The 25,202-nt window shown below is 36.6% G+C and overlaps 1 protein-coding gene across 9 annotated transcripts in view; it reads right to left on the bottom strand.

Moving 5' to 3' along the window:
• Positions 1-25,202, bottom strand: part of Dop1a (DOP1 leucine zipper like protein A) — an 87,398-nt gene that overhangs the window by 36,378 nt on the left and 25,818 nt on the right. For 5 of the 9 annotated variants that reach the window (XM_040740330.1, XM_040740333.1, XM_040740336.1 and 2 more), the window contains exons 5-16: positions 22,793-22,982; positions 20,570-20,668; positions 14,803-14,902; positions 13,775-13,884; positions 12,637-12,745; positions 11,247-11,367; positions 10,648-10,767; positions 8,882-8,996; positions 8,522-8,551; positions 7,706-7,939; positions 1,608-2,226; positions 560-834 (exon numbers count right to left, since the gene is read on the bottom strand). In XM_040740330.1, the coding sequence (XP_040596264.1) occupies positions 560-834; positions 1,608-2,226; positions 7,706-7,939; positions 8,522-8,551; positions 8,882-8,996; positions 10,648-10,767; positions 11,247-11,367; positions 12,637-12,745; positions 13,775-13,884; positions 14,803-14,902; positions 20,570-20,668; positions 22,793-22,982 (2,122 nt within the window). The remainder of the gene's footprint in view (positions 1-559; positions 835-1,607; positions 2,227-7,705; positions 7,940-8,521; positions 8,552-8,881; positions 8,997-10,647; positions 10,768-11,246; positions 11,368-12,636; positions 12,746-13,774; positions 13,885-14,802; positions 14,903-20,569; positions 20,669-22,792; positions 22,983-25,202) is intronic. The other 4 variants (XM_040740331.1, XM_040740334.1, XM_040740332.1 and 1 more) reach the window with 2 other exon arrangements.

Here is a 25,202-nt window from a genome sequence, read left to right as displayed (position 1 = left end):
CTACATCCCAAGGCCATGGAGTTTTACAAAGTCAGATTTAGAGCTACATGTATGCTATCATAGTCTTTGATCTATGCCACTGATAAGAGGGCAAGAGTCCTCAGGGTTTACAATAATACACAGAATCAACTCTACCCTAGCAGAAGAAGAATCAGGTAGGGGGCAATGACTTGAAATCGAATTTAAAAACTCCTGAATGTATAAGGAATCCACCTGCAGGAGGCAGTGAACTCAGAGCTAATTGATGCTCTCTGTGAAGGAATCACCTGTACCACTGTGGTAAATCACATCGTGCGCTATGGTTCCTGAACGACATTGTACACCAAAGGTAATCAAACAACACTAAGTCAGAACAACCTGTCATGGAGTTTTAGAAAAATAGGGGTTTACTCTATTAAAAAAAGGATCATATCCACTTACTATAGAAATATCTACCCTATAAACGAGCATTCCTCTTGTTTAGTTCAAACTTTTTCCTCTCTTACTTCAGTGCCCCAAGTCAAGCATCATACACGTAAGCATTCTTAGCCATGTATAACCTGGATTTCTTGGAATTTACCTTGAAAAATTCAGTCTTCTCAGCTATGTATCTCAGATTGCCCTGTGTGAGGGGAGGCCTAATAACTACTGCTACTCTTCCTTGGTTTGGACTTAAGGGTTGAGCAGACTCCATGCTGTTGATATTTTCCCCAGTGACCATGGCAACAGATTGGGTCAGTCCCACCAGATCCATGACTAGAGACACAGCAACACTCTGAACACTGAAATCACTTGCTTGACTGCAAGCACTCATCAGAGTCTGGAGCCACTGTGGAGGGTGTGCATGTTCACAGTCTGAAACAAAAGACAGCATGAAACGGTTCATGTAGCTTTAGGATAATTTCAAAATGACAGTGCTACTTCAGGCCTTGATCTTTTAAAATCAGGGTTTCTCAAATAATCTTTAGAACTTTGAAAATAAGGTAGGTACCAGTAAGAATTTCATAAACTTTTTTTTTTCAAGACAGGCTTTCTCTGTAGCTTTGAAGCCTGTCTGGAACTCACTCTGTAGACCAGGCTGACCTTAAACTCACAGAGATCTGCTTGTTTCTGCCTCCTGAGTGTTGGAATTAAAGGTGTGAACCACCACCACTGGTCTAGAATTTTATAAACTTTTATAAATATATATTTTCATGTGCCAAGCAATATAGTCTAACTTCCTATTCTTAGACGCACTTTATTAACAAATATTATCTAATGCCTACTATCTTAGAGAAATACATGTGATGTCATTAGAGAGAAAAGTATTGAAATTAATGTTACATCGGTTCGCCAAGACTTTCACTTTTAGTTTCTAGCTTTCAAGGCAAATGTGAAAGCCATGCAAATCACATACTCTCCTAAAGAGCCACTTCCCCATGATGATTGGATTTCATTTAGGCTGGAGGCTCAGTGAGAAAAGGCACTTGCCACCAAGCCTGACAACCTGAGTGCAATCCCTGGAAGGAATTGAACCTACATGGTGGGAGGAAAACCAACTCCCAAGGGGTTGCTCTAGAATGTACACACATACACATGCATGCATACTGCACAAAATACTGAAATATAAATAGCAGAAACAACCTTACCAGTGTCAAGTTTCTCAGAATGTAACTCTGAGGTATGGTTTCCCTCTGCAATGTAGACTGGGAAACTTGAGCACTCTAAGAAAAGCTGACAGGCAGCAAGGAAGGCAGAAATGTATTCTTTGGAAGTTTTTGGTGTATGTATGTTTCTTTCTTTTGCATCCCCTTGGGAATCCCTATCCCATTTTGAAGTCTCTCTTTGCAATCGACGAAGATCTCCCTGATGGTCTGCAGTCAAAGGCTGAGAAAGGGAGTCACTGTGAACGATGTAGAGGTTAATGAGTCTGGAAAGAAACTGCTGGACATACTCCAAGCAGCACTGCATTGCAGTCTTTTGTGCGGCCTTCCCGCTTCGGCCTGCTGCACCCTGACTGAAGGTGGAAGGTGGTTGGATAACCGTTTCTTCAGATCCCACTGTGGATGCTGTTTCTGTCTCTGAAGACGTGCTGCCAATTGGTATGGTAGCTGTTCCCTGTCCATTCAGCTCTCTGTCAAGATCATCAATTCGGTCTGCTTGATACTGTATAAACTCAGTAAAGCCACTTTCTGATGATCGACTACTTGGTGGGTTTTCTCCGTCTTCAAATACTTCAGTAGGATTTTCCACAGAAACTGATGATACCTGATGATTTTAAACAAAGCAAAAGCTGAGTAGGAACATAGATACTAGGGACTAGAAAGGGTGACCTTTTCAGAGAAGTTGTCGACTACTTATATATAGATTAAGTTTACACTAGAATCAAAGCAGTTCCTGCATTGACTAACAAGTTGCTGATAATCGATAGCAAACAGTGATAGGATTCCAATACATACATGAAGATTAAACTCATCACCAAGTACTTATCATTTATAAGTCATAAAAAAGGCTGGCTTTATTTAAGGACTTGATATTTCAGACAGGTCTTGACATATACCAGGCTCAATTTTAACTCAAACTCTCCTGCCTCAACCTCTAAGTGTCAGTAGTAGTGGCATGTGACAACACACTTGTTAGGTTTCTGAGGTAAAAATACATATATGTACAAATCTTTAGGATCTGTATCCTTGTTTTAAATGACTTTCATATTTTTCATGAAACAATCTTTCTTAATGTCTAAGCAACATAAAGAATGAGAAATACGAGATAAAAAATGTTGCATTTTAAGTATTAGAAAAAAAGATGTGTTCCAGATCACATGAGTGAGAATCTCTGTTGAAGTATGCAAGTATTATTGCATGGCCTTATACCTATGTTCCTTCAGTGAAGAGGTACTCAGATCATATCATGTTCAGATCATGGATTAGGTAGTAGGAACAGAGGGAACAGTTTAGAATCTAGAAAGAGACAGTGGCAATACAGCAAATAACCATTTCTGGAGTAAGGGTGAATAGCATCACGTATTGTCTGATTTTGCTTAAAGTTAAATAAAGTTGTGAATGTGTTTGGGGACTATGACAGAGGATAATCTGAGTAAGATCATACAAATATTTTCTTATTAATGCATGAACTAAGTAATCTACTTAAAGCTGGGCTTGACCCAGTGTTTTCTGCTTTAGTGGATGACACCACTATCCATTAAAACCAGGAAGAGGAAAGCCTAGAAGTCATAGTTAGCACTTTTTCCAATCCTTGCAGTATGGTGGCTAAGGATGTGAACTCTAAGTTAGCTAAGTATGTGCCATGAACTTGATAGTCTCCAAATTCAGGTTCCTAATTTGTGCACAGCAGTGTCCCCTTATCTGCAGTGTGTGTGTGTGTGTGTGTGTGTGTGTGTGTGTGTGTGTGTGTGTGTGTGTGTATGTATCCTAAGACCCTAGTGGATGCCTGAAACTGTTGTTGGTACTGAAAACTTCACAACTGACTTGTTCCTGTACATACAGACCATTGGTTCTAAACCTGAGGGTTCATATCAGATATTTATATTATGATCTATAACAGCAGAAAATTACAATTATGAAGTAGTAACAAAATAATTTTTATGGTTAAGAGTCACCACAACCTAAGGAACTATTTTAAAGGATCACTAATACAGGTTGAGAACTACTGATACAGACCCATGATAAGGCAGCACAGGAAGAGATTAACAACATTAATCATATAGAAAAATTCTAGTAGAATAAGACTTAACATAATGTGTACTCTCCCAAAATATATTATTATAGCACAATAACCTTTCTTAAGATGATGTGACAGTATGATGAGATGTGACATGAATGATGTAGGTACTTTGTTGCAGTATTAACATAGCTATTTCATAAGGGTTGCTTGAATAAGCACACAAACGGAATCTATCTGATAACTAAGAAATAGATATCAGATAGCCTATGCCAGATAAAGAGATGCTTCACATATGAAGATTACATACAGTGCATGATTCTATCATGCTACAAACAACAGCAGCTCATAATTTAGAACTTGAAAATTATTACTAGAGTTTTCCACATAATACATTAGGTTCACCATTGACTACTCACTGGCAACTGAAATTATGGAAATGGGAATGTTCATAAAAAGGACTATTGTAACAAAAATTTTTACATTTTACAGTTAGTTTAAGGATTAAATAATAGAATACCCAGGGGAATCTGGCACAGTGCCTAGTGGTTAGCAAGCACACAATGTTAGTGATCACTCAGTATCCTTAACTACCTTGTCACTAGTGTCTTAAATTTTGTTCCTAAGTGTATTTCTTCATTTCCCCGTATCTTCTTAGCCCAACTTCATGCCACCTCTCACCTGCACTACCGCAGGTCTCCCCACATCCATTTTTGTCTCTCAGATCCATACTCCACACTGCAGCCAGAGTAAGTTTCTAAGACATGTATCTTATTTTGGCACTTGCCTTTTTCCCCTTCTTTGTCTTCCCATTGCTCCTAAGACAAAGAACAAAAGCCTTAGTATAGTGAACAAGGCTCTGCTAAGCTGGCCCCTGCCTCTCATCATCAAGTGTATAGAGAACCTTTCTGCCTTAGGGCCTTTGCAGTGTTTCTTCCTGTCATGTGCTTTCTTTGTTATACTTCTCCACCCCAACAATTCCTCTAGGGCTACATTTCAAGAAAACAGTCCCTGACTCCTGAGTAGGCCAAGTCACCCTCTTCCCCCATCCTATGCTTCTACCTCCAATTTGTCCCTACCCCAATCATTATACATACACATTAATTTAACTATATTTAAGTGTATAATCACTTGTATCATGTGTCTCTTAGCTTGAAGGAAAGGGTTGATAAGTGTAGAGACTACAGTTCCTAAAAGCTACTGAATGAACAAAGTAATTTCTCTATTTAAAAGACAGAAAACTGAAGTTCAAGCTGGGCATGGTGGTGCATGCCTTTAATCCCAGAACCCGGGAAGCAGAAGCAGACAGATCTCTGTTAGTTCGAGGCCAGCCTGATCTACAAAGTGAGTTCAAGGATAGCCAGGACAATACAGAAGCCCTGTCTTAAACAACAACAACAAAAAAACAAACAACAACAAAAAGAAAACTGAATTTCAGGGAAGTAAAAATAAACTTGCCCATGGTTGCAGTAGAAAAGCTAAGTGGTTAACACAGGAGCTTTGGACAGGTTGATTTTCAACTGGGTTATTTATTATTATTATTATTTTTTAATGTGACCACAGTATTACTATGTAGAGCACAACTGTTCATATTATGATGTCACAGTCTATAGTGGCTAGCAGATTGAACTTATTTGCTTATTCTTCTCTTTTGAAAGGTTATTTACCATCTAAAATGATGAACTTTTTAAAAGAATACTTCTTCAGATAATAAAACTATTATTAGCATATTCCTATTTAATTATTTTTATATTAATGCAAAGGATGACACTAAGGTAATAGAATTTAATCTATAAATCCAATTAAACTTGCATACATGAATAAACTGGTTCTGACTATATTATCTGGCTATATAATTATTTTATGATAAATTTCTTTCTAAAAATATACAGGGTAATTAGGCCAGTTGAGTACACAGTCAATACAAAGATATTATAAAAAGTACTTTGGGCCATGTGGTCAAACTAGGCTTACGATTGATAAAAGCAGCAGCAGCCATTTACATAAACTTCAAAAAACCATGGTCTGAGCCTGAAAATATTATCAATTTTCAAGTATCTAAGATTATGCCACTGTACTTGAAAAAAAATAGGAAAAACATACATAGCTGGGAGCATGTAAGACGAAGGAAGGATGAATGAAAGGATGGATGGATACAGGAGTTATCGTCAATGTCAACAAAGTCATAATTTAGACTATATTATTTAATTGTGCTGGATTTAGTTGAACACAGTCTCATTTACCATACCTATGATCACCAATAAAGGCCCTCAGATAAACATGTAAATTTTCACATATTGAACATGTTACTGAAAAAATGGTAAAGGTATGCCTTCTCAAACTCCCATAAGTCTCATTCAGCTGCAATATAATTAAATAATTTTTGGTTTTATTACTAAGAAAAGTCTTGGAGCACAATGTGAGGACAGTCCAATGAAATTTCTACCCACAGTAGAGACACATAGTATACATACATGATGAGCAGGTTGGAAAGGACTAGAGAAATGGTTCCAGTTTATGCAAAATAACCCCAAATATATTTAAAATGAGCAAATTTTATTTCATTATGAAGAATACATTTGTATAGAATGAGAAAAAATGTTTCAGGATAAAGAGCTGGTAGGAAAGACTATATATACCACCTTCAAATTTTATTTTGCAGGGAGGAAAAAGGTTATCCAAAGAAAAGAGGCAATTATACAATCACTCAATTACAGAAAACAAACCTGATTTTCCAGGAGTTTTCAAATACTTATATTAACATAGTGCCAATGTGACTATATTTAATGTACTTAACATGTAATTCAACTGAACATTTTAATTCATAACTAACTAGATTTAATTTTTGTTTCATTTATTTATTGTGTATATGTGTTTGTGTGGGTGTGTGTATGTGGAAGCCAGAGCACAACCCCCGGGAAGTCAGTCCTCCCCTTATACTATGTGGGTTCTGGGGATTGAACTCAGGTCATCAGCAAATGCCTTTACTCACTGAGTCATCTTACTGACCCTTACTAAATATTTTAATGTAAGTCTGAAAGGAATTAGATCACTGATTTTTCTACCAGGAGTCCATTGGTATTAAAGTATGCTATTGGTACAAGACATTATATATTACATGCTTAGAGATTATAGATATATGTGTATTTATGTACAAAGAGAGTTTACTTTTATTTAGTTTCACAGTATTGAGCATATAGGTACCTGAAAACCAAAAAAAAAAAAAGATTATAGATTTCAGGAAAAATATGCCAAAATTTTGGTGTAATGAAAAAAAATCAATAAAATATATACATAGGCCTGTTACCCAAATAATAGGTGATGCCTTTTATGTTTACAGGACACTTACAATGTAGCTAATGTGACTGAGGCATTCAATTTTTAAAATTACAAAAGGATAACATAGCTATTATCAAACTAAGCATGTTTGTAACAACTTGGATATGACTAAAAATTTTCATATATAAATTTTACAAAACCAACATTGATTAAGAATTCCTGCTAAAGCCGGGCGGTGGTGGTGCACACCTTTAATCCCAGCACTCTGGAGGCAGATGCAGGAGGATCTCTGTGAGTTCGAGGCCGGGCTGGACCGACAGCCTCCAAAACAATACAGAGAAACCCTGTCTCGTAAAACCACAAAAAAAAAAAAAAAAAAGAATTCCTGCTAAAAATTTGATAGTTGCATAAATGCATAAACTTCAGTATATTTTGAAGACAGTACAAAAAAGTAAAGGATCAAATTCATTTTCATGACATCAATTATCAATTTTGTATACATTACATACTAAATTGATAATGTATTTGTTATATTGGGCTAAGTAAAATGATGTCATCTGCTTCTTTTTAATGTGACAAACAGAAAATTTTACATTTCTAAAATTAGGTATCATATGTATTTTACTTCTACTGTAAAGTATTGACACAGACAATCAAACTATGCAATGACCAAAAATTAACAAGATTCTATTGCCAAAGCACTTTAATCTTAGATGACTTAACTCAAAAAATATTCGGCACTGAAAACCATAACTGATCTCATACCAAGAACCCCAGCTAAAATTACCTTTTTGTCCTCCCATTCTTTGACTGTGCTGTTCTGCCCACTTGGAAACTGTACCACACCTCCAGTGTCGGCAGATAACAGTGGGGGCTGAACCTTGCTAAGGATCTTTGAGCAGAGCCTCAAAGAATCTGTGAGCTCGGACAAGCGTAATGTCTGGAGATGACTTGTCAAGGCAGAAATCATCCGGAGCAGTAACTGGGGCAGATGCTCTGTCTGGATCTCAATATAAGTTTCCTGGGAAAAAAAGGAAGTTGAAAACAATTAATGTATAATATAAAAGTCATAGCTATTTTATTTTAATCCACATAAGTAAGGCTCTATTTCTACTCATCTTTTATAGGTATCATGCTCCAAACAGTCCATAGGCATTTAATACTGATGACTCATAAGATCTGTATTAAATGTCTGAGGAGTTGGCTCAGTGAGGACCCAAGTTCGGATCCCTAGCACCCATATCAAAGCTAGGTGAGGTGATATACATCTGTAATCCCAGTGCTAGAGGGCAGAGAGACAGGCAGGTTCCTGAGGGCCAGTAATCCACTAGTCTAGTTCAACTGGCAAGTTCCAGAGACCCTGTCTCTAAAAATTAAGGTGGACAGTGATTTAGGAAGACACCCAATGTCAACCTCTGGCCCCTACAGGCACAGATATTGTCCACAGGACAAACAAATCGTCACAAAACCCCCACCCCCAAATTATCAATCCAAGCACTTTAAGCATTATATAATTAGATACGCCAGTTTTATGAGCTATATTAATGTTATTCTAATAGAAGTGAATACAATCATTTAAAAAAAAACAGGCTGAATGCCATACCTGACACAGCACCCTCATACTTCTAGTAGGCTTCAAAATGAGAAAGCAAAGAGTTGAGGAGAGAAAACACAGGGAAAACATTTCTAACAGTCTTCATGTCATATAAACACAGCATCAGAATTCCACCCACTAAACATGAGATTTTACAACATGCAGTTAGAAAGTAGATTCCATGTATTCTACATATACATGCCAAGAAGACAAAAATGTTTGAAAAATGTTATGGAAAAAAGCTATGCCAAAGGAAAAACCTTCAGTTTTAAAGATGGAATTTGTGAAGATGACATTTATATTCAACATGAAATATATAAACTATGCTCTCTAAATTCCTTGTTTTTCTTTTTACCAATATAGTCTTACCAAAGAGACAATATCCAACAAAAAATCCACCAGTAAGCAGAAATTAGTCAGCTGTAACTCAGATGAGTCACTACTGTCTCCAGGCCCAATCTGAAGTCTGGCATGCAGTGTTCTCCTAAAAGGAAAAAAAAATTAAGTTTATTAAACATGCTATCACATGATAGGAAGACACAATGAATACATCACTGTCTTAACAAATAAGACCAAGTCAAGATTGGGGCACATAGTAAATAATGTTCATTCCTGCTTCCCTAATACTCCATCACATTGTTTTCATGAAAAAAATCTCAAAGTGAGGTTCCTGTAATTCCTACTCTGTGATTCTAAGTGTTATGGATATAATGCACTTGTTGAGATTTGAACTGCATGGACACCATGGATATGTCTCCTAGTAGGAATGAATGCTTTTCTATTTGATGTCTAAACTGAGATACTTGGTTTACAATGTGTTTGCTGTGTTGCTGTTACATCGACATATGTTCATATCTGGAATTCAACTCTCCTTCAAGGTAGGTATCAAACATTATGTTTTACAGGAAGTCTCCAGTGATCCAAGACAAGTCCCAAGAAACAGTATTAACCCATATTAATCCTATTTGACCAAATATTGCCTTATACTCTCAAAATATACTTACATAGCACTTGGCCAGCAAGAAACAAACAGAAAGAGAAATAAATATAACCAATGGAAAGTATGGGGATAGCAGATTTTGATGTAGGATTTGAGAGAGTTAAGGCTATTGTAAAGTGAGTGACCTCTCTACAGGGCCATTTCAGAAGAACAGAGGAGGTAGGATATGTAAAGACTGGCACAGTGAAGGCTCAGTATCACCAAAGGTGGTGAATGTTTAAGAAATACTTAAGGTTAGCTCAAGAAACACGGATGTGTGTTGTGAAAATAGATTAGTATAGAAGGGTGGGTATGTGTGTAGAAAACACAGAGTAAATTAAGGTGGGGAAAAGATACTCATAATTACTTTCCATCCTTACACCGTAACCTATGAGACATTTTCAATTTATAATTTATCCCCAGGGGCAGACATGTGCATATCTTATTTGTCCCACTTATTTGACCCCTGAGGTCAGGGACTACCTAATATGCCCAGCACAATGCTTTTCAATTGGGTGCTCAATTTCTGCCAACTGGACAAGCAAGTAAATCCCTAAATCTTTAAAGAGATTCATACATTTACATTTCTAAATGCTGCTAGACTCAAGATTGGATATGCCTACTTTTTGACTACATGTTCCTCATGCTTTAGCTGTCAATTGGCTGTGAAAGAGCTGGGTTTGGAGTCCAGATAGAGATTTCACTCTGCTTCAATAGCACTCTAGAGATTTCAGACTGTGTTTCAGCCTTTCTGTCCTAAGGTGTGACGTGTTTATCACTGCTCATCCGTTACCATATGGGATGGTTCTAAGTCTCTGAAAACACAGAGTGGTCCAATTAATAAAAGGTAATACTTCTAAGAAAGTGTGTTGATGCAGACTGTTACCTTCTCCACAGTCAAGCACAGTGGGGCTGCTGCAGGCCAGACACATGAGCACTCTTATCTATGCTGTGAGTGGATAATCACCTCTAAGCGCCTTTCCAATTCTAAAATTATATGACCAATAATTGTTGTATCCTGGATTGACAAGGTAAATTTAGATTATGGGTAAATAATTTACAGTTTTCAGTAAGAGTAAATATATGAGAAAAATTTAAAAGCTAAAACATAGTTTTGATTGTTACTACACTGTAACAAATGAAGCAGTCAACCTACCGACAACATTCTTCAAACCAGCGAGCAATGTAATCCCACATATAATAAGGTTCAAAGGAATTAAAGAGAAGATTTGCAGTTTTAATCAGCTCAGCTGTTTTCTTGTTTTCCCTTAATTTACTGAAAAAGAAAAGAAACCGAACAACTAAAAATATTGATATTTCTTTCATAAGTGAATGCAGTGTTACTGGGGCAGTACACATTACTACACACTGCTAGACTATTGTCTAAGAGGAGGAATAAGACTTCAATGGTGATAATCTATTCCCACTTTTGGAGCCAAGTGCCTTTCTTTACCACTGAGTCATCTCATCAGCCCAACTATTCAATATTAATTTCCCAAACTGATATGATTAAGAGCCAATCAAGTATCAAGTGGTGATTGTTGTCTTGTTTAAAGTACCTGCCTGGATAATTAGTGCAACGAGTTATGATACTTCATACTATGAAAGTGATAAATTTACCATAATATAAACTTACAGTAAGATCATTAGCCATTACTAGTGACCACATTGTATGAATCCATATACTAGAGTCCATTCCATACGCATTAATAAACGAGGCCATTTTTATGTCACACTTAATTTTTAGTAATCTACCTGCTTAACTGAGCATGGTCCTTGCTGAAGGGTGGGTCCATCTGAAGATCCAATTCTGCTTTGCACTGAGAATACAATGTTCTAAACACCTCAATCAGAACATCTTCTAGAATTACAGGCCCTAAAATTAATATACAACAAATTACATGCAGCAATTATTTAGGGCTAACAAATAATGATGACCTGAAGAATGGTCCAATTAAAGCATGCTTTGAAAAAAGCACTCTATGAAGAGATGTTTCCCCTGGAAGCTAAACTTTTGAAACATGGCCCAATAGTAAGTAATGGGATAAATGTCTATTTAGAGCAAAGAGTTACATTAATAAAAACAACAAAAATCAGAAAAAAATTGGTTAAATATGTTACCTTGGAGAGGCTCTTTAGTTTTTGAGTCTTAGTTTCCTCACCCCAAATGAGGAGAATATCACCAGCCTTACAGGACAGTCTTGTTTTTTTTTAAAGATTTATTTTCATTTATTAGGTATACAGTGTTCTTCTTCCTGAAGGCCACAAGAGGGGCACCATATGTCTTTAGGGACAGCTGTGAGCAACCATGATGTTGCTGGGAATTGAACTTAGGACCCCTGGAAGAACAGCCAGTGCGCTCTTATCCCCTGAGCCAGCTCTCCAGCCCTGCAGGACAGTCTTAAAGATTTAGAGAAACATCTGCAAGGTACACCATGCAGCTCTTAGAACAACTGTCCAGTAGGTGTTGCCACATCAATACTGTTGCTAAATAACTCTCAAGCTCAGAAGGATAAATTTGACTGCTTCACAGTTACCACTATCCTTAAAAAAAAATCCTCTCTGTTTCATTACCATCACAGAATACCTTAAAAATGACCCTGCTGAAGTTCTTGACATAACTTGCTACTTTCTTATTTAAAAATTTCATTTTTTAGAGTTGGTAAATTATAGCATGTGCCAAAACACCTGAATATAACATACTTTATAAGAGATAATTGCTTTTCTTAGTTTATGTTAAATACTACAGTTAGTTTTATAGATCTGATATATAATAAACACACAATGAAGAAAATGACAGAAAGCAACAGCAATAAGAAGCCTATGAAGGCAATATATCTCAGATTTCTGTCCAGTCCTCAGATTCTAAGTTAGTTATGTTAGATCAAAAACATTTCTGTTCCAGTGAATAATAATTAAGAGATGAGATGACATAAAAAAATGACTTTGCTGCCTAACACAGTGTAAGGTATAGGTCTCATACTAACAAAGGCCAGCTACACACCTTTAACTTCAGTTAAGAAACTGTTGAGACTCTGCATTTAAAAGCACACAGCAATTTCCCCAATGTCTTCAACTTACTATTACCATGAAACAATACAAAAGCACATGTCACCTTCTGTTTTGGGACAGCAACATATATTACCTAGCTCAGGTTTGTCCAATAAACTGATTAAAATCCGAAAGGGTTTTAGATCCTGCATGAGAGTGCTTTCTTCTCCAAATCCATTCACTTGTAAGATTCCCACCATGGCCTTTAAAGAAGGAAAATATACTAATGACTTATGAACTAATAATATCTTCAATAGAAAAACCATTTTTAACCATATCCATGAAATGTTGATTCACATCCCCTGTGCTATTCTGACTGATGTCTTCTTTCTTTGCCAGGAAGAAGGACACCAGACTCATCTATCTAGAGAAAGTAACACACTTAAAGTATTAAGTTTGTTGTTTATTTTTGAGACAAGTCTTCACTATAAAGACTGGGTTGACAACAAACCCACTAGCCTCCTGCTTCAGTTCTCTGAGTGCTTGGGCTACAAGTGCATACCATCAGTCTAGATCATGAATTTTCACTGGAAAAAAAAGGAGAGTCAAGAGAAGTGTACTGAGAATTCTGGTGTTGGCCCTCTAGATGAAGATTCTTTTTAGAACATGAAGTTCAACCATGCCATCTTATCACCGAGGGGTATAGTATGTATCTTTTTAGTTATTTAATAATTTCCTTCATTTAAAAATGCTTCAAGCTGAGTTTATGGTGTACACCCGTAATCCTAGCACTTCAGAAGCTGAAGCAGGCAGGTACAGAATTCAAGACAGCCAAGCTACACAGAAAGATCCTGTCTCAAAATCAAATAAGCAAATAAAGAAAATGCTTGATCAATCATTTGTTTTCGTAATATATTTTCTTAGAATATTTTGAGGCATCTTAAATAAATATAGTAGGAAATAAAGTTAATTTTAATGTTTCTATTTACATTAGTCTTACCATATCTAGCCTGCAAAAGCTCAATCCACCCAAAGTTTCACAGGAAACATGGGTCCTGGGCACGTTTTGTAAAGCTCCAACTTTCACAGGGCAGACAGATGAAAAGCTGTCCTCTTGTGAGAGTTCAGCTATGATCACCATTTTGCTGTAGCTACACATCTATTGCAGCCATTCTTTGGACGTTTTTGAGTCTTGTCTTGACTTCTTCAATTATGAATTCAATTAAAATAGGATTTTTGTCTTAGGCTTTTTCAACAGGGAGTAAGCAAAGAATAATGAGAACAGTCATTACCTGAACTAATAATTCTTTTGAAAAGGTGGTAAAATAGTAAGTGGCATGTTCTTCAGGATTACTGTGTCTTGTGCTCCTGGGTCCTATGATAGCACCGTTGTTATCAAAACCTCCATGGGAATAAATCACAAAAGTAATTAAAATGGAAGCCGTAAAACTGTTGTTCACTAAATGCTAAAATATCTCAAAAACAGCACCAAACACTTACCCAATTAGTAGCCCATTCAGTGCCAGCAAGAGAGACCATTTTAGATAGTTTAATAAAGGGAAACCAATTCAATAGATGAATCTAATATTATCCTTCCAGAATTATCTTATTTTACCCCAATCTTACAGTGAAATAAATGAGGATTTACAGTATCTAAGGTAATTCATCAGATGTCCTTTCATTCCAGTAAGAGGTTGTAAGGACAGGCAAAATATTCATACAAAGGTCAAAGATGATATATATATATATTGTCTCACACTGATGTAATCTGTGAGATTACTACTAATGATTCCTTGATGCCTTGACAGTTTGGGGAATTTTGTATTATTTTGTTATTTACTTACTCTTTTTAATACACTAAGTATAATCATAGCAATTTATAACAGGAAAGACATCTTGTTAAAGTGAATATGACGTAATAGATTCAAATGGTCCCCTCAGTTAAGAGGCTTCTGAAATTTGCTCAAAGATGTCATTATTAATAGCCATGCCCCCCCCGGATTGATTGATTGATTGTCTGTATATGAGCACATGCTATATGAGTGCATGTGCCCATGGAGGCCTGGAGAGGGCACTGGATCTCCTGGAGATGGAATTACAGGTGGTTCTTAGCAACCTGATAAAGGTGCTGGCAACCAAACCCTGGTCCTCTAGAAGAGGAACAGATGTTCTCAACCACATACCCATCTTTATGGCACAGTTTTTATTTGTTATAGTTCATTTACACATAAACATTTAGTTTCTTCATACAATTTGAGAATAGTTATGCATGGCAAACCTCCTTTTTTGTCAATTATAGGCATATTCATTAAATACCTACCAAGAAGCCATGCATAAAGTCTTCGGTTCAGGGACATATCCCTCCTTAGTACTACATGAAGAGCAGCTGACAAGATCCTGATCATATCTGGTCGAGTGGCCTACAAAAGGAACGTAGTTATACTTAATAGAAGTATGCTAATGTTTTTATTCTTTTAAAAAAGGAAAGCCTTGAAGCTTGCTTAGAACATTAGAGTGTGTGTCAGGTGTTTTTATATAACATTGCTTCATCTAACCTCTAATACAGGAGCTATTGCTTCTAATCACATGTGAGGAAACAGGAAGAAAGGTAACATGATTCAGTTCCTTTCTGGGTAGTCTCACAGAGCTTCCAAGTCTGTTCTCAAACTCTGTAAGCAGCAAAGGATGACCCTGAATTTCTACTCTGGATGTCTGTTCTTTCTTTCTGCCTCCTACCTCCCAAGTAAGTGTGTATCACTATGCCCAGCTGCCCAAACTACAACCTTAGTTTTATAACTGGAACTATAACTCACTTTGGCATCATGTTTAAAGTTCTCTTTACCTCTTCATCAACAGTAAAATTGGACACAAACAAGGATTATAAAGAGAACAAAAAGTATGGAGTCATAGTCTTTTAGTTGTTCAACAACGTCAATGCACTTTAAAGTCTTTGGGAAGTCTTTAGCATCAATTCAGTTCTGTTCTTTCTTCTTTATTTAAAAATCCTACTTGTAGTATCTCAAATGTGGGAAAAAAACACAAACAAACAAAATCCAAGTTAAGTCCTTTTGTTCCAATCAATAGCTTTAACTTTTTTCCTTCAGATTTTCCCCTTTGGCTTTAATTTGATATTTAAAAATGACTGACGATCCTATTTCAATCAAAAGAGGTAAAGTTAAAAGAAAAGAAGGAAAATAGCTAATAAACTTGTTGTTAACATTAAGGATATTATTGGGGGCTCAGTGAGTTAAACCTGAGCTCAAGCCTAGGATTCTTTTAAAAGAATGTTATTGGATCCTGAGCTTGTCATTCAAGGTACACTTTTCAGTTTATGACTTTTACTATTTTGTATACTGAAAGTGTATAATGTAGGATGGTTGTCTTAGTGTGTAGAACAGAAACACTGTTCCCCCAAAACCAATACCATTTTTTGCCAAACTATAGTCTTTCTTTATAATATGTTGGTTTATAGCAATATGATCTTTTAGATTTTGGCATTTCTCAAACAAAGTGATATTGTCACTTAAAAGAAAACAATATTGGTATACATACTAACATTAGCAATTCCAAAGGAAAATTAAATTGTGGAAGACTTTGTGTGTTGAAGTTACACTGTTTCCAGACACTGAGCTAAAAACTTTGCAGTACCTATTTTTTAAGCTTCATATATGTGAACTGTATTTACATCATTTCTTCCTTCCTCGCCTCCCTCCACATCCTCCTCCTCCAACTCATAGTTTATCTTTACTGTTACAAGTGAATAAATAGACAAATAGAATCTTCTGAGTCCATCTAGTATTGCATGTATGTATGTTTTTAGGGTGTGTAGGCCACCCAGCACTGGAAAACCAACTGGGAAAAACTGATTCTACCTCTCCAACAGTCATTGCCTGTAGCTCTTCATCTAGTGTCAGGACCTTGTGAGAGTCCCACCATTCACATAGGCATATCAATTGGAGGTGTTTCTGTTCAGGTCTTGTTTAGGCAAGCATGATGTTGAAATTTCATGGGTACAGCTTCCCTGTCATATTTAGAAGCCAATTTTGAAGCTGATGTCCTGATCCTCAAGCTCTTACAATCTTTCCACTACCTCTTTCATGATGTTCCATGAGGCTTAGGCATAGGGGTTGTGTTATATCTGTATCAGTTAGGTCCAGGCATCCATCATCATCTGTTCTTTGCATTTTGACCGGTTGTGAGAGGTGCAAGCTACATTTCAGGCTAGGATGTTAAACAGGCTGTACCACTTATGTACATCCTGAGAGTTGACGATGCTGCAGGCAGATTAGGTTCCAGTGACTCATTAGGCTTGACCCATGTCCAGATGTGGGTTCTGGGTTAGGACAGACTTGATCTGGCATAGGATCAGCACCTGGGGTCAGGCCTGGAGGTTGGATGTGGCATGAGTGGGTTGCAGTCAGGCAGGCTGACCAGATTGGGCTGGTATACAAGGATATGCAATTTGGATTGGGAACAGTGAAGAAATGACTGATCAGACTGGGCCCCAACAAAGAATGGGCAACTAGGACTAAGCCTGGAAGGTTCAGTTCCTAAAATTTTTTCACTGACAAAGTGTTATGATTCAGTGTTGTTGATATGGTTCAATAGGTAAAGGTGGCTGCTGCCAACCCTGATAAACATTAATCCTCAGGATCTACATAAATATTGAAAAAGAGAACTGAATCCTACAAATTGTTCTATGACTGTGCTGTGGTGTCAAACACACACACACACACACACACACACACACACACACACACACACACACCCCATAATAAATGAATGTGAATCTTGTTTTTTAAAATGCTATGGCTTAGATCAGAAACACCTGTCTCTAGGCTCATGTTCTACTCTGGGGAACTTTAGGAACGGAATTGAGCTTGTGGAGGTGGGTGAGCAGAAGTTGAACTCTGAATGCACAGTTGTTGCGGCAAGTTCCTATTGCTATGGATTGAGCTCCTTTTGCTGCTATCCCTTCCCTGTTACAATGACTGAAATCTCTGTGAAAGAGTACACTAAAATAAACCTTTCTTTCCTTCAGATATTTCACATCAGGTAACAGTGATGAGAAAAAGTTAATATACGTAAGCAGCAATAGCATCAAATGTGATTGTTTAGTTGAATATGGTGGCAGGTCTAATATGGAAAATCTGCCAAATTCAGTACGCCAGCATTTTCTAAATAATCAAACTTGATGATGTAAAATCACATATGAGTAAAAGTTTCAACAGAAGTACCAGCTAGACTAGCAGCCTATAGCAGAACAAAATACTAAAAGTTGGCTCATGTTACATTTTGCAATTAACTGTTAAAGAGTAGATCTAACTTTGGCATAGCATCAAGGAGTACGTATGTACTTATTAACAGGAAATATTAATGATTCCTTGATTTTTACAACTACATATCAATGTGAGAGGTTTTTGTTTTGTTTTGTTTTTTGTATATACATCAACCAAAACATAGCAGGTATGAGCTTTCAGTTTTGGGCCTTTAGGCCAATTATTAAAGAAATTTCGGGAAAAAAGTATGAAAATTATTTTCTTCATCTTTTTTTGTTGCTATAACATACTTTTACAAATGTTATTCATGCTGGTAAGATAACTCTATTTAGAGATAAATCAGTAGACTTTTTAAAATTGTATGATAAATACGGATAGCACTAACTTATATCAAGAAAATGTTGAGATCCTCAACAGCTTTTAAGCATGCAATAGCATCCTGCAACCAAATATTTGAAAACTCCTATGCTAGCAGACATGTAGGCTATAGGCACTGTCACAAAATCTTGGAAGAATCAGTGTCTCCCCATTTTATCTGAGGAGAAAACTCAAATAGGAAAGAACAGAAGAAATAATAAAAGCTATAAAACTTCAATTTCAGGAGGAATGTTCCATAAATCTACTATACCATGGTAACTATAGTTAAAATGTGTTGTATTAAGAAAGTATTCTCTTGCAGAAAATAAGTATGTGAAGTAATACACGAGTTACCTTAATTCACCCATTCTAAAACGTTTTTCTCTTCTTTTGCCTATATATATATATATTTGAAAACATCATGTAAAAATGAAAACCCACATTTTTGCCAACTATTAATAAATAAAAAGTCAAGTATTTTTGATGTTAAAAGACTGAACCCAGGGCCTGATGCATTTGCCACTGAATTAGTCTCCAAATAAGAAGCCACTTTTTTTCTTTTTCTTTTTAGACACAAAGTCTATTGAATTGGCAACCCTGCCTAGGCATCACCATCACCAAATGTACGGCTAAGAAGCCATTTTTAAATATTACCGACACCACCACATATTTTGCACTATGTAAAAAAAAATCACTATAATCTCAACTAACATTTAATAGTAGATATTCAGGTCAGCTTTACCTGAAGTAAGTTAAAGAAGTCTACCAGTCCATCCACAGCATAACAGCAATCATATTTTTGAGGTAGGAAATGAAGGCTCTGTTAAGTTACAATTAAAATCAATACTTGCTAAGAACATATTACATACTAGACATGAAAAAAGGTCAAGTGGGGACAAAGGTGACTATACCAGCCTTGGAGCCTTATATAATGTGGCACAGTAATGGAGGATTAGAACTGCAACAGTGGCAGAAAAGTAAATACCAAAAGACTACTTAACACACTAGTGCTTTCCTGAAACATAGGAGGTCTGGTAGAATTTGGCTTGCAGGAATAGAGAGAAGGGAGAGCAGGAAAGCATGGGGATGGTTTAGGTTTAACTGCTGAATTATTAAGATTACAAATTAAGTCCTTATCAATTTAGGCCTATTAATTCCTGGATGCTGTGGAGGCGCCTCTCTGTGGAAGGATTGTTAATATGGAACACTTCAACAGGAAGAAAGGTCAAGATCAAAGGTCACTGAAGCTCTTCCTATGTGTACATGTTAGGTTGTTACCCACATTTCTTTGACATATTCTTTGTTTTCTTTTATAAAACTTAAAAAGTTACCATGTTACGGTCCATTTGGCCACCGCTACCCTACAGCTTTGGCAAGCTTAGTCTACATTGAATTTTCCCAATAGAGAAAATGAGAAAATTCAGAAGGCAGATAAACAACTCATGGTTAACAGTGAGAGTCTCAAAATAGGAACCAGAAATGAGTTATATCTCAACTAGTGAAAATATTCTCAATGAACTATAAAACTCTTCAATTATTATTTATTCAAATTAAATGAAGTAATAAACAACCGAGTAAAGTAGTAAAGAAAATCTAGCCAGTTATGAGAATCTGCTGAGCTCAACTAGCAGCCATTATGAAAACACCAACGTCCTTCCTGCTAATCCTATTTTAGAAATAAATTTTGTTTGAGACAGGATCTTATTATGTAGCTCTTCCTGTCCTAGATCTCATTATGTAAACCAGGATTTCCTAGAACCTGCAGAGATTCACCTGTCTCTGCCTCTTGAGTGTTGGGAATAATGGTATGTACTACTACACATGATATAAATTTAATTATCAAAGCAGAAAATCTCTGTATCTTACTACTTAATTATTTGGTTCCACCATTCTTGAATGTACATTAAAGTTTAGTATTTTAAAAGATCTACATAATTTCTTTTAAATTAAGGATATTGAGTAAATTAAATCTCAGTAATGAAACACTTCTTTTGTGATTTGTCAAGTCAGTTGCTTCTATCTGTAGTGAAACTGGTAGCAAATGGCCCAGGCACTAAATACTGGGTTCTCAAACAATGGCTAACTCCCATAACATTCTGGCATGTATGGTGGAGTCACCAAAGCAAGATAAGGTAACATCAGACAGATGCTGGCTGGGTTGAAGGCCTTGGTCTCAAGACTGCTTATTTAGAGTTAGCAATGAACACTTTCTATTTTTTAAAGTTCAGAATTTTTTGAAAAGTATAAAATAATCTACTCCAGTTACTATATTATTATGAAACAGATTAGTATTGTTCTAAAATACAATTTCTACTTCATCAAGAAGGAATGTATTTTCTATATACTTATGGAGAAAATATTCCAATACAGTACCTTTAAAATGACTATACATTACAGATCTATGATTTTCAAAGATTGTCTTTGTTGATAACATTAGCATTAAAGTTTTACCTGACTCATATGGAATGGAAAACAGAAGAGGATGAGGTCCAGGGTGCTTCTCTGTACAAGTACACTTGAGTCCTGCACTGAAGTACTTACTGCTTCTACCTGAAATAAGAAAGCCTTTAGCATACTTGTGTTTGCCACAGTAACTTTTCATTTATCTAAGAAAGAGAAAATATACCTGTACTAATCAGAGAGTGCTACCATCTTAATGTCAGTATCAATGACTTTTTCCCTGTGTCCCATTGCATGCCTACACAGCATGGTTGTGCAAAAGTTGCATAGCAGCTTTACTCATACTTGTCCCAAGTGGGATGCAAGTCAAATGTCCAATGATTGATGAAAGAGTAATCACTCTGTCGTACCATCAACAAGAAAATATGGAGCAGCATAAAACAGCAAACCAATGACACACAGAAGCACAGACTAATCTCAATTATTTTATAAATTGTGAGTAAATCACACCCATAGGCCATAAGCAGTATGATTCAACTTACATTAACAGTCTGGATGAAGTGAAACTAAAAGCAGAAACCAGACCAATGTTTTCAAGGATCTGAAAGCAGGAAAAGAGTGGACAGAAGAGGTCTAGTGCTTTGGTAATACAATTTTCTTAGTCTTCTTTATAGTAGTGGTTAGGATATGTATGTACGTGTGAAAACTCATACATGTAAGATGGCCCAATTTTAGTGAATGCAAGTAGTACTCAATTAAATCTAACTATAATAGTTTAAATGTAATTGTCCCCCATAATCTCATAAGGAGTGACACTATTAGGAGGTGTTGCTTTATTAGAGTGGGTATGGCCTTGTTGAAGGAAGTAAGTCATTGTGGGGGCGGACTTTGAGGTTTCCTATGCTCAGGATACAGCCCAGTGTTTCAGTTGACTTCCTGTTGTACGCAAGATGTGGGACTCTCAGCTGCTACTCTAGTACCACATCTGCCTGCATGCCACCATGCTCCCTGCCATGGGATAAGGGACTTAACCTCCAAAACTGTAAATGAGCCCCTCAATTAAATCTTTTCCTTATAATAGTTGCTATATTGCCAGGCGGTGGTGACACACACCTTTAATCTCAGCACTTGGGAGGCAGAGGTAGGTGGGTCTCTGTGAGTTCTAGGTCAACCTGGTTTATAGAGTTAGTTTCAGGAAAGTCAGGGCTACACTGAGAAACTATCTTGAAAAACCAAATAGAAAAAAAAAATGTTGCTGTGGTCATAGTGTAGGGTTTCTACTAAGTCATTAAACAAAGTTGTACATGAAATATCAGTCATATTATGTGGAAAATAAGATCAATCAAAAAACATTTCAGGAGCCGGGCGGTGGTGGCGCACGCCTTTAATCCCAGCACTCGGGAGGCAGAGGCAGGCGGATCTCTGTGAGTTCGAGGCCAGGCTGAACCGATAGCCTCCAAAACAATACAGAGAAACCCTGTCTCGTAAAATCCAAAAAAAAAAAAAAAAAAAAAAAAGAAAAGAAAGAAAAAGAAAAACAAAACAAAACATTTCAGAACTTTTGAAAATAGATTCCTCTCCCATTTTAAGACTATAGCATCCTATAAAAATTTTCTTCTGTTAGTTACCAATCTGGGAAAGTAAGAATATCAGAACACAGTCAGTGTGCTATTTTCTTTTTCACTGTTTGCTTTGGTTTACATACTCTTTCTCAAACCTTATGCAGAATTCAGCTGTATAGCATTTTGTCTAAAATTAATCTTTCTTTCTTCCTTCCTTTCTTTCTTTTTTATGGTTTTTCGAGACAGGGTTTCTCTGTATTGTTTTGGAGCCTGTCCTGGAACTCACTCGGTAGACCAGGCTTGGTCTCGAACTCACAGAGATCCACCTGCCTCTGCCTCCCGAGTGCTGGGATTAAAGGCGTGCGCCACCACTGCCCTGCTAAAAATTAATTTTTCTTATAAAGAAAAGTAAGACTAAAAGTCCACTTTGGGATATTGTAATAAATGTAGCTATGGTAAGAGTAGTCTATTAGTAAACATGAATGATAATAATATCATTGAATTTGCTTGAATAAAAGGTAATAGGCAGAAATAATGTCTTTTACATGAAAATTAGTTTAAAATATCAATAATTATTTAGTATTTTGGCTGTTAGTTTTCTTTGATGAAAAATGGTAAGCTCCATGAGAACAGGAATGTTGCACATGGCATGATCCTCAGAATAGTCTAGAATCGTCTGGCTCTACAGGAACACTTGTGACAGACAACCTACCATGAGCTCGATGTCACTGCCAATTATATACAGCTGATCTTCCATTGAAAGCTTCCTGTTTAGATGGGCCAGAACGTATGTGATCCCAGGTAAGCGCACAGCAGGACTGGTGAGCAGACTGCCCCACAGGGCACTGTAGAATGCTGACTGCTCTACGGCAGCAGCAACCTTTTCCAGCAGCGTGTTTGTTCTGGGTACAAAACCGAAGGGTGGAAGAAAGAAGCATTCAGTGTCAGATCAAAGGGACCATTATTCTCCTCCAGAATAAATGACAGCATCCACAGCACTGTCATGTGCTCCACTCTGGAAACAAGGGAGCTAGTCTGAAGAACACACTTCATAAGCCAGAGGAGGGGGTGCGAGTCCTGACTCCACTGTGTATTAGTTGGATGAATGTAATCATTTCAATTCAGTCTCCATCTGCAAGATGTAGAGAACAGCACCGCAGCACTTGTCTGCTTCACCAGATTGTTAAGTTATGGCAAGCAATAAAGCCACATATATAAAATTAATCAATCTTGGCATATATGCTGACTTCCTACAAAACCTAAAAAGACATTTCCAAATCAAACCCCCTTTCTTTTTGCAATCACAACATATGGTTCACAATAACATAATTGAATTAGACCTATGACAAAAATTGACAAAAATTAAACTAAAGATATTAATGACTGACTTGCTTTAAACAAAGTAATTCAATATATAGAAATCTATTACATTATAGGATAGGAGAGTCAGATGACTTCTGTTGGTGATTTAATAGTAACATCAATCTCTGCCTCAATGTATCTATGCATTAAACTAACACATTTATAAACTCTTTTACATTACTCTTGTGGAATAATTAGCAAAACATAAATCATAGGACACTATAATCAGAAAGAAGGTTATTTAATTTCTTTTTAAAAATTTAATTACAACTAGTAAAATTAAATGTACTTCCCTTAAGAGAATAATTTAAAACTTACTTCTAAATTAAATGAACCACTTTTATATTATACTTCTAAAATTATAAGCAAATAGGTAAATTAATAAAGGCAAATAACATGGACCATAGAAGTGGCTCAGGGGTAAAGGCACTTGCCATGGACACCTGCAGAGTGGACTTCTGTCATGGAACCCACATGAAGGTAGGAAGGAACCAACTGCAGAGTTGTCCCCTAATCTCCATATACACCAGGCACACAAAGACACATGATAATAATAATGACAGTAAAGAAAATTCTTAAAAAGCACATTAAACTATCAACTTTTGATACATTTTTTTCTTTTCAATGTGACCTATAAGGGTAATCCAGTATTTTCAGGGTTACATATTTATGGTATTGTTGAAATGGTTGAAATGCACTAGAGTAATTAGTCAGTACACTTGATTAAATTATTTGCTTTGACCATTACATCTACTCACAACTTAAACTTAGGATTTCCTATTTGTGCCACCTAAACTCAGTTTTTTCTTTTTATTTTCTGGTAGAAATATAAGAGTACCACGCACTGTCTGTAGCTCTTAGCTCTTAAAAACAATAGGCTCACTGGGTGGTTGTGGTGTAGCTGCAAACATCTTTAATTCCAGCACTGGGGAGGCAGAGGCAGGAGGATCTCTGAGTTTGAGGTCAGCCTGGTCTACAGAGCGAGTTCTAGGACAACCAAGGTTACATAGAAAACTCTGTCTCAAAAAACCAAAAGCCAAACCAACCAACCAAACAAAAACAAAACAAAGAAAAAAACTAATAAGCTCCAAAGCAGAACAGATCCTTTTCTTTAACATTCAATATGGAGTATCATGACAGCAGCCGGTGGAAAGCAGGGCCAAGCTATTTTCTCCCATCAGCAGTTAAAAAAAAGTTGGTACAGGGCCTCCCTTTGTACTCTTCATTATTTGCTAATCTATTTGTTATATCATTATTTTAAATTATGAGTCATAATTTTTGAATGATTTACATGTGCAAAGCACTGGACTGGTTCATTACTATAGTAACAAAAGGACAGGTATTATGCTTCATGTACAGATGAGAAAATGGAACACAATTAGAAAACATTAAAAAGTGTTTCTAAGCTCAAATGAGATTTTTATAACAATTTTTATTACTAATGAAATCTTTTTTTTAAAGATTAATTTATTTACCACATATACAGTGTTCTGCTTACATGCCAGAAGAGGGCACCAGATTGAATTGTAGATGGTTGTGAGCCACCATGTGGTTGCTGGGAATTTAACTCAGGACCCCTGGAAGAGCAGTCAGTGCTCTTAACCTCTGAGCCATCTCTCCAGCACAAAATATTATACATACATACATACACACACACATGCACGTGTGCACCTGTTTCTCCTGACACTGGAGTTTCAGATGGATGTGAACCCCCAAGTAGGTGCTGGAACTTGAACCCAGGTCCTCTGGAAGAGCAGCAA

This window comes from Mesocricetus auratus, unplaced genomic scaffold (assembly GCF_017639785.1).
Source record: "Mesocricetus auratus isolate SY011 unplaced genomic scaffold, BCM_Maur_2.0 Super-Scaffold_100691, whole genome shotgun sequence".
In the NCBI taxonomy this organism is placed as follows: Eukaryota; Metazoa; Chordata; class Mammalia; order Rodentia; family Cricetidae; genus Mesocricetus; species Mesocricetus auratus.
The sequence above is the reverse complement of the archived record's forward strand: the minus strand, read 5'-3'. Positions and strand labels throughout refer to the sequence as shown.